This window comes from Vombatus ursinus, unplaced genomic scaffold (assembly GCF_900497805.2).
Source record: "Vombatus ursinus unplaced genomic scaffold, bare-nosed wombat genome assembly UNPS02013931.1, whole genome shotgun sequence".
Classification (NCBI taxonomy): Eukaryota; Metazoa; Chordata; class Mammalia; order Diprotodontia; family Vombatidae; genus Vombatus; species Vombatus ursinus.
This window is the reverse complement of record NW_020953709.1, coordinates 2,037,761-2,047,870: the sequence shown is the minus strand read 5'-3', so window position 1 is coordinate 2,047,870 and position 10,110 is coordinate 2,037,761. Positions and strand designations below refer to the sequence as shown.

General features: G+C 56.7%; 1 protein-coding gene across 1 annotated transcript; it reads left to right on the top strand.

Moving 5' to 3' along the window:
* The first annotated feature begins 1,681 nt into the window (after positions 1-1,681).
* On the top strand, positions 1,682-10,081 carry CCDC86 (coiled-coil domain containing 86). The gene is made up of 4 exons (XM_027858847.1): positions 1,682-2,634; positions 4,608-4,737; positions 8,923-8,997; positions 9,247-10,081. Exons 1-4 carry the CDS (start codon positions 1,760-1,762, stop codon positions 9,364-9,366), a joined length of 1,200 nt encoding a protein of 399 aa, XP_027714648.1. The 5' UTR covers positions 1,682-1,759; the 3' UTR covers positions 9,367-10,081.
* Positions 10,082-10,110: the final 29 nt, after the last annotated feature.

Sequence of the window (10,110 nt, the reverse complement as noted above, 5' to 3'; positions counted from 1 at the left end):
CCAGGACCATCCTGCGTGGCGTGCCCACATCAAAAATGTGCTGCGTTCTATGAGCGAAGCTGAACTGCCAGAGCTCAAAAGTAACCAGAGATATGCAGATTTGGAGACATCTCCACTCCAAACGTTCACATGGACTACCTGTGGTAGGGCCTTCCCAGCTTCAACTGACCTGCTCGGTCACAGTTGGACACCCAGTACCTTGACTACAGCATAGTGATGCCATTCCGGTCCTCTTTGAGGACAGAGGATGACCACCAACCAACCGAGCAATCCACAAACTCTACGTAATTGCAATGCACAATGACTTCTTCCTGTTTTTCTGTATTTGTGGAAATATCCAGGTTTGTTGTGTTTATCAAGTTCAGAATAACAAAAAGGTAAAAAAAAATGTTTTAATAAAAGTCATGCAGTGGGTAGAGCACAGGCCCTGGAGTCTAGAGGTTCTGAGTTCAAATCCAGCCTTAGGCACATAACACTCATTAGCTGTGTGACCCCGGGCAAGTCACTTAACCCCATTGCCTGTGCCCAAAAAAAAAAAAAAAAGTCATCATCACTGAAAGTAAAATTCCAGTATAAAAAAAAGGGTAGAAGACATAAAAGTAAACCCAGGTCTCCTGCCTTCCAGCCTCACGACTCTTCTGACCATACCCCAGGAGCCTTTGGAAATATTTTCATTTATACTCGGGTAGTGATTGTTGTAAAATTCCAGTGACCAAACAGGGCGGGGAAGAGAGCAGAAGACGCAGCTTCCCTTCCTTGCAGAGGTGGGGGGGGGGGGCACAGGTGTGGGATCCTGCAGACGCGCTCAGGCGTTTCTTTGCTGAGCTCGTTAGTTCTGCTGACCTTTAAAATTCCTTCCTTTACATTCTTTATTGTAAAGGATGGCTCTCCTGGAGGGGGAGGGGTGCAAACGAGAAACGTCGGTGATGCTCTGTCCGGGGCTGGGTCGAGGGGGTGAAGTTTGTTTTCTCTGCTCCTGCCCCTTCTTCTTTTCCCCCTAATTCGTTCATCCTCCAGATCCTCTACCTCCCCCCTCCAGGTCTTTGCACTGGGCTCCCGCCGTGCCTGCAATGCACTCCCTCTCCACTTGCGCCTAAGAGTCTCTAGCTCCCTTCAAAGTTCGGCTCTAGAACCCTGTGATGCTTTTCCGGATTCTTCCCCACACTCCCGGCCTCCCCTTTATGCACACTCCATCTTTAGGTAAGCCTTGTTTCCCACTTCCTGATAGAATGTAAGCTCCTTGAGGGCAGGCCCGCCATCCCTCTTTCTTTGTATCCGCAAAGCCTCGCCCAGATAAATGCTTTGTGTAGCACACAGCAGGCACTCAAACCATGCTTGTTGGCTGGCTGGCTGGCTGGCTGGCTGGCTGGGCTTCAGTTCCCCCCGCCCCCCTCGGTAAACTGAGGCCTTTGAACTAGGCGATCTCTAAGCACCGTTCCCCAGGGGGCCAAACTCCGCCCTCTTGGGAGTGGTCGCCCGGCACAGTCGGGGTCCAGGAAGGCCGGCTCAGTGCAATCGACGCAAGCGCAAATGAGCTGCTCAGGGAGTGGCTGCAGAGCGCATGCTCCTGGAAGATGAGGCGGGGGCGGGTTGCCCTTCACCAATATGGCCGACCGAGTAACAGGCCTCCCGGCCCTTCATTGGCCGGTCGCTGTTTTGTGACGTCACGGGGAGCGCCGACAGCCGCAGAACCCGGCAGCTCCACGTGGAGCGTGTTCTGGTGGGCTCTGGTGGGCGCCGCTGGGCTCTGCGCGAGGGAATGGAGACGCCTCGAAGGAGAAGCCGCCGCCTGGAGGGGCTGGAGGCCGAGAGCCCCGCCACTCCGGCGACCCCAACTCGGAGGGCCCGCAAGGCCCGGCGCACCCTCCTGGGATCCAAGGCCGAAGCTGCGTTAGAGCCGGTGCCGGAAGCGGCGGCGGGAGTGGGCGAAGGGGATCCGGAGTCCCCCCAGAACCTCAGAGACCCTGGCCTGGGATTCCTCAAGAACAGGCATGAGGACTCGGGGTCGCCCCAGCGTCAGGGTCCAGGGTCATCCCAGAATCAGTCAGTGCCCTGCCCAGGGTCCCCCAAGAGCCCTCAGAGACAAGACTCGGGGTCCCCCCCTCAGAATCATCCAGAGCCTAGTCTGGGGTCCCCCAGGAGACATCAGAATCAGCAGGCCAAGGGCGCTGGAGGTGAAAGGGAGCCAGGCCTGAGACCCTCGCAAAGCCCCAAGAAGCCCTGTGTGGGGTCCCCTAAGGGTCATGGAGCTCAGAGCTCGGGACCCCCTGGGGATCAGGCGGAGCCCAGCCCCAGAACTCCACAGGAGCTGGACTCCAGATCCCCCCCAGAAGCCAGCTCGCTGTCCCCCCAAAGTCTGAGAGACAAGGGATCAGGGTCCCATCGAGGACAGCCAGAGCCTGGCAGAGAGTGCCCCTTGGGTCAGCCTGAGCCAGTGGCCCCCAAGTCGGGAGTGCTGCCCCAGGACGGAGCTGCAGAGACGCAGCCGGGGACCCAGGCACCCCAAAGCAAGAAGAGGGGTGGCGCCCCTGCCCTCACCCCAGCCCCCAAGAAGCCCAAGCAGAAGGAGGCCCCCGCAATTCCCAAAGGGAAGCCCAAGTCTGGCCGCGTATGGAAGGATCGCAACAAGAAAAGGTGAGGGAAAGGGGGAAGGGGTTTTTCCCTTGGGTCAAGGCTTCAGGGAGAGAAAGCTGGAGCTGCCCTTCCTGGGGTGAGCAGGTCACAGCTGCAGCGATGCCCAGTCCAACAGGAGGCGAAGCTGAGGCTCCCCTGTGAGTGCAGCCACTGCCCGGTGCCCAGCCCCCAGCCCCGAGCCAGCTCCCAGGCTGCCTGGGCACAATCACTTGGGAAACACTTTGACAGTAATAAGAGAGGATCCACAATAATGGTGAGGTGCCAAAAGTTTGCTGTGGGCAGTCAGAAAGCCCTCCTCTGGAGGAAGGGATCGTAAATCACACTGAGCCTCAGTTTCTTCCTCTGTAAAAGAAGGGGCTTGGTTGGGAGGCGTGATCTTTAAGCTCCCCTCTCAGCCCTCTGGTCTGTGACCAGCCCGTGGGAGCAGAGGGTTCGAGCCTGAGAAAGAAACTGAGAAAAGGTCAGAGAAGCGTATCTGATCTCCCTCCACCCCGCCCTGAAATTCCTTTTGTGTATGGGATGTATTTATATATTCGCGTGCAAGTTGTAACTGGCCAGTGGTAGAGGGAGAAAGGGAAGAAGCCTTTATAGAGCACCCACTGTGCCAGGGGGCCAGGTGCTGCCAGGTGCTTTACAGATGCCAGATCTGATCCTCACGACCAGCCTGGGAGGGAGCTGCCGTTCTCATCGTCCCCATTTTACAGATGAGGAAACAGGCAAATGGAGACTAAGTGATCCGGGTCACACAGCTAGAGTCTGAGGCCAGCTCTGACCTTGGGTCCATCCGAAGCCAGGCCCAGAGCTCACCCACCGCCTTGTTTCACTTCGTATTCCCAGCACCCGGCCTAGAGCCATTCAAATCTGTTTTGGTCCACACCTTGTGTCAAGACTATCTCCTGATGCAGATCTGCACCTTTCTTCTCTGGGACACTGAGAAGCTTGGATGCTTCCTAGCCAATCACACACAGCCAGGATGGGTCAGGGTGGCACTGGAACCCAGGTCTCCCTAATTCCGTGGCCCACCTGCCACTCACAAGGCCTTAATACCTGTCACTCCACACACTGTGTGCTCTTCATGTCCACTGAATTGAATTGGAGGATTTAGAGCTGAAAGGGTTGTTGAAACTAAGGAGGCTGACCCCCTCATTTTACAGGTGAGGAAACTGAGGCTCAGGATGGGTAAGGCTCTTCCCTAAGGTCACACAGTTCCTAACTGGCAGGGCTGGGCTGCCAGTGCTCTCTGCCCACATTCCAGAGCCCAGGCCAAGGGTCCCGAACAAGGGCAAAGAGAGCACCTTCCTCCTCTGCCCCAGTTTTTTGGACTGCCTTGTGAGAGAGGGGCTACCTTAAAGGGCGGAGTGAGGAGTGGAGGGCAGATTTTGGCTTAGTGTGACGGAAAACCTTCACGTCAGAGTGAAGGGGGCTTCTCCTGAGGTAGTGAGCTCCCCATCTCTGGTTGGGTGAGATGGTCTCAAAGGGCCCTTCCAGTTTGGTAGGGTCAGAGGTCAGGTAGGAGGTGCCGACCCCATCAGCACAGCATGCGTGGGATGGAGCCGGCCTGAGAGTCAGGAAAACCTGGCTTGGAACACAGCCTTGGGCTCTCTTACCAGCTGTGTGACCCTGGGCAAGTCACTTCATCTCCTTTGCCTTGGCTTCCTCAGCTGTACAAAGGGGGTCACGATAGCACCCACCTCTTAGGGTTGTTGTGAGGATCCAACAAGAGTCAGTATAAGTAAGCACACAGTAGGTACTCTGTAAATGCAAGTTTTCTTCCCTTCCCCTTTCAGCCACTTCCTGTGTTTGGGGTGGACATCGTGTAGCCGAGCTGGCGCCTGGCCCCCTCCCCCACCCTCACTGTGAGCTCCTGGAGGGCAGGGACTCATCTTTGCAGCCCCAGCGCCCAGCGCGGGGCATTTGGGATCCTCCTGCAGAGCTCTCACTGGGGGGTCTGCCCTCTCTCCTCCCGCCTCCAGGTTTTCCCAGATGGTCCAGGACAAGCCGCTTCGCACATCCTGGGAGCGCAAGATGAAGGAGCGGCAGGAGAGGAAGCTGGCCAAGGACTTTGCCCGACACCTGGAGGAGGAGAAGCAAAGACGCAAAGAGGTGAGGCCTGGGGTGGAAAGCGGGGCAGGTGACGGTGCGGCCGACGGAGGGCCCTGCTTCCAAACAGACTCGTGCAGGTATTGTTAGGCCCGGGCCAGATGCAGGGAGATACGAGGCAAGACGAGACGAGGTGCCCGCCCGCTGGGAGCTTAAAATCTAGACAGGACATGTGAGCCCAGTTCTCTGAAGTGCAGGGAGGGCAAGTGCATGGCTGCGTGTACTGGCTGGATCCTGGACGGGTGGCAATCAGGGTTAGCTTCCTGGAGGAGGCAGTATGAGATGGTGGGGGTGTATCAGGCCTGGGGATGTGAACAAAAGCTGGGCGTCTGCATTGGGGGCGGTCACTAGTCCAGCGTGGCAGAGGGGCCTGACGGGACGTGGCACTGCTGGCAGGGAGCTTCGAGTGCCAGGCTTTATTGAGAGGGAGCACGGAGGGGTGGAGCCAAGATTAGTGAGGGCGGTGGTGGCTGGTGCTTCTGTAGCACTGTGCCGGGTAAGGGCTGGGGGAGGGTCTGGGCTCTGCCACAGATCTGCCCCATCTGGGGGCCTCCGTTTCCTCATTTGTGAAAGGAGGGCTTGGCACAAGAGGATCTCCCTTCCAGCAGCAAGGCCCCAGTTGTCTAGGCATTTTACAAAAATTCTTGAGCCCCACAGCCCCCCTGGAAGGTGGGGCCGGCCAGGATTATCCTCACCTCCAGGTGACAGAATTGGCTTAGAGACATTAAGTGAGTTAGCCAGTGATAGGCAAGATGTGAACCCAGCTCGTCCCGATTCCAGGGACAGCTTTCCATCCCCTCCACCAGACTGTGAGACACTAGCCTAGGGATGGAGAAGCTGTGGCCCCGAGGCCACATGTGGCCTTCCCTAGAAGGCCCTAGCCTTGGGTGTGGCCTTTTGACTCGGTCCAAGTTTTACAGAACAAATCCTCTTATGAAGGGGGTTTGTTGTGTGACATTTGGATTCAGTCAGAGGGCCGCACTTGAGGACCTAGAGGGCCACAAGTGGCCTCGAGGCTGCAGGTTCCCCACCCCTGCACTAGCCTAAGGAAGACAGACCAGTTAGGAGACTCTCCCGGGTGAGCGGTGTGACCAGGGCCTGGCCCAGGCAGGGGAGGAGACTTGGCAGAGGTCAGAGCAGCAGGAACTGGCGATTTATTGGACGTAGGAGACGATGAAAAGGCCGACACAGGCAGGGGGTGAGGGCAGGACGAGTCCTCTCCAGGGATTCCTGCCGGGCCCACCTTCTGATGTGGGGGAGACGCCCAGGGGGCGGAGGAGGAAGGCAGGTGGGACGTCTCAGCCTGGCTTCTGCTGCTTCAGAGGCCCGTAGGATTTCAGAGTAGGAAGGAGCCCTGTGAGGTTATGGCTGACCGAGGTTAGCAGCCTCTCCTGGAGACGTCCCAGAGAGACCTCCCTGCGCCCTGGGGCAGCTTATCCCACTCACAGACATCTGTAAAATCTAGGCTGACATCTGCTTCTCTGCCCCTTCCACTCCTTATTCTCAGCTCTGCCCTTGACCTCACAAATAAAGTCTGATCTCTCTTGTTTGAAGATGCCACGTCCTCACCACGACTGCCACCCCCCAGCCTAAGCATCCCTGGTCCCTTTGGCTGGTTTTCCTGCATCCAGACCCAAAGGCCTTCACTCCCACCGTGGGCCCCACACTGACCACAGCACTCCGGGGGGGAGCCTGACCTGGGCAGCTTCCCGGGGGGCTCCTCACCTCCTCCGGGGTCCTGATCCAGCTCAGGGTGGCACAAGCTCTCTTGCCTGCAGGTCAGCCCCACCCCCGGGTTTTGTCAGATGACCCAGTTTCTCACCCTGCCTGGACTTGGGAAACTTCCCATTTATCCCCATTCCATGTTGAGTTATTCGTCCTGCTATCATCTGGCACGGTTGTTACCTAGTGTGTGAAAAGTTCCTTCCCCGTGCCTCGGTTTCCTCGTTTATAAAAATCCATGATCCTATTGGAGCGGGGGGAGCTAATATTTCTGTAGCAAATGAAGGCTTATAAAGGGCAACCCTGTGAAGGAGGTGCTGTGGTAATCCCCATTTCACAAATGAGAGAACTGAGACTGAGGAGGTAAGTAATTTGACCAAAATTACACAGCTAGTACACGCCTGAGCCAAAATTCTAACTCTGGTCTTAGAATCATAGATTGATTGGGACCTTGGAGGCCAGTGATTCTAGTTCTCCCACTTTGCAGATGAGAAAACTGAGGCCTGGGGAGATTAAGGGACTTACCCAGGGTCCCACAATTAGTAGGTGTTTGAGGTAAAATTTAAACCCAGGTCCAGTCAGTATCCTATCGCCTGTACCGCACTGCCTCTCTGGACCTGTTTCCTCATCCTTAAAACGCCCTCTGAGCTCCCAGCTCTGCTTCCACTGTCCTGCCAGCGACGTCATGGCATGTGTTGCTTGGATGTTAACAAGGAGGTTTCTAGTGGAGTCCCTGGAGGGCTTCAGACAGAGGCTGGAAGGTCCATCTGTAAGGGACGCTAAATAGGGGTGTTTGATAGCCAAGGGACAGGACTGCGTGCAGAGCGGGCTGGGCCACGGGCATAAGAGGGTCCCGGAAAGGACCCCAGCCCCCTAAGCCACCTTTATTTATCCAGCCTTCAGACGTTGTTCAAATTCATGATTTTATACTGGGAGGATTGTGGGACTGAGACTGGGAATTGTCACCAGTAGGGGCCTGGCTGAGACCCCTCCCCACCCTCCTGGACTGTCCTCTCCTACAGCAGCTCTGTCTGGGCTCATGAGGGCTGGAGATGACCCTGACCACTGACCCTTCACTTGCTGCCCAGCGCAGGAGGCAGCGGGCTGCGGCCCCAGCTTCCCCACTCTGGGCCCCTTGTCTTGGACGTCCTAGGATTCCCTCGGGGCTGTGCCCTGGCCTGTGCCTGGAGAGGCCACAGGGCCGTGGCACGCCCTGGGATCGCACTGCTCACTATGTGTCTTGGGCAAGAGGAAGTGTCTCAAGCCTAGTTCCCCTCATCCTCCCAGGCTGCTCGCCCCTGCCCCCATTCCCCACCTCCCCTCAGCCCCCCATCCCTGCAGCGTGGCTTTGACCTCTCCCTGACCTGGTGCCCCTACATCTCCTCTAGGGAGGCTGGGCCTCCCAGCCACCTCTGATTGCCAAAACCCAACCAGAGGCCCGGGCCGGGGAGTGAGGTGTGAACATGGAGTCAGAGATGGGAATGTAATAATAATGACGTTTATGTAGCACTTGTAAGATTCACAAAGCATTCTACAATCTTGTATCGTTTGATCCTCACAGCAACCTTGGGAAGTAGGCACTATTATTGTCATTCCCCGTTTTACAGGTGAGGAAACTGAGACAGCCAGTGGCTAAGTGACTTGTCCAGCTAGGAAGCATCCCAGACTGGATTTGAACTTGGGTCCAGCATTGTCTTTACTATGATGATGCCTCAAGATGATCCGCCATCCCATGTGCCTGCTGTCCATGGGCTACGGCCAAATTAGGTGGTGTCCACCTCTGCTCTCCAGAGGGCGAGGACTCCAGCACATCGTGTCATTCAAATCTAGCCTTTGTCAAGGTTCAACTCTGTGACCTTGGGCAAGTCACTGCTGAGCTTCTGTTTTCTCAATAAAATGGGAGTGAAATGTTGGATTAGATGATATGAGGTCCCTTCAGGCTCTTTATAGAATCCATGTATAAGTCTATAGATTGTTAATACTGGGAGAGGCCCTCGAATGTGGAATGTCAGGGCTGGGAGAGATCTTAGAACAGGGAATGTCACAGCTGGGAGGGGCCTTAGAACAGGGACTGTCAGAGCTAGAAGAGATCTGAGAATGTGGAATGTCAGGGCTGGGAGACATCTTAGAACAGGGACTGCCAGAGCTAGAAGAGATCTGAGAATGTGGAATATCCCGGTTGGAAGAGATCTTAGAAATGGGAATGTCAAAGCTGGGAGGGGCCTTAGGACATGGAATGACAGCTGAGAGGAACCTTAGAACATGGAATGTCACAGCCGGGAAGGGCTTAGAGCCGGGAACATCAGGGCTGGGAAGGGGGAGCTCAGGCATATGCAAACCCCATCCTCTCCCAGAGGAGCAGAGGGGCCCAGAGGTGGGTGTTGCTACTGCTGGGCCCACCCAGGATTTCCTCCCCCCAGTCCTTGCCGAGCTCTGTAGCACCTGTCCCCTTGCTCTTCCCTCTAGGAGAAGAAAAGGCGGCGGGCGGAGAACCTGAAGAGGCGCTTGGAGAATGAGCGGAAGGCAGAGATTGTCCAAGTGGTGAGTGCACCAGGGCCCCTGGCCTCGCCCAGGCACGTGGGATGATGGACAGCCTCTGGCCACGTGCCCAGCGGCAGGAGGAGGCAGATGTGTTTAGATTGTCGGCTACCGTGGGGTATTGGGAACGAGGGGAGGTTTGACCCCAAGCAGTGGGGACCTGTGAGGGAGTCTCTGGAGTATGAGAAAGAGAGGAGAAGCTAGGGGCCAGAAGTTTCTCAGGAACTTTTTCCCCTCCTTGCTCCCCACTAGATCCGGAACCCCACCAAGCTCAAGCGGGCCAAGAAAAAGCAGCTTCGGCGCATCGAGAAGCGGGACACCTTGGCGCTTCTGCAGAAGCAGCCCCCACGGTGCCCAGTGGCCAAGGAATGAGTGGATGCCGGGGGCCTGGCTGTCCCTCGGCTTCTAGCCCCAGCCCTCTGGCCATTGGCACCTCCAGGCAGCCGTGATGGCCACCTGGACATCATTCCCAAGGACAGCAGGGGAGGAAGCCCAGGCTCAGACCTTGGGTACTGTGGGGAACGTGGGGGGCCTCACCCCTTGGAGCCCGAGACCTGGACAGAAGGGCTGGTGGCTGAACCAGGGGAGGGGAGCAGACTTTGTCTCTTTGTGAGCGGTAAATATTGTCTCCTCCCAGCTAGCCTTTCACGGCACGGACACGAGACGAGGGACACGTGCCATTTTATTGTCCGTCACAGGTCTTGGGGGAGGCGTGGGGGCCCGGAGGGCATCTGGCTGCCAGCCAGGAGTGTCTGTGCCCTACACTCCATGCCCCTGTCATTAGGAAGCCAGGCCCGGGGTGGGGGGACACCCCTTTGCCCTCAAGACTCAAGCCCATGGGCCGGCCCAGGGAGAAACAACAAATCAGGGTTCCTTCTCCTCCCAGCTTGAGACAACGTTGGAGAGGACGTGGATGGGAGGGAAGGGCTCCTTGGTGGTCCTCTGGGAAGATCCGGGGCGGGGAGGGAAGGCCAGAAGCATAGGAGCCGTCCCTCAGGAACCCATGTTTTGGGTGGCCCTGTAACCTGAGGATGTGCCCATTCCTGGAGAAATTGATCCAATAAACTCATTACCTTTCAAATGTTAATGATTTGGTGAAGTGATTTAGAATCCAAA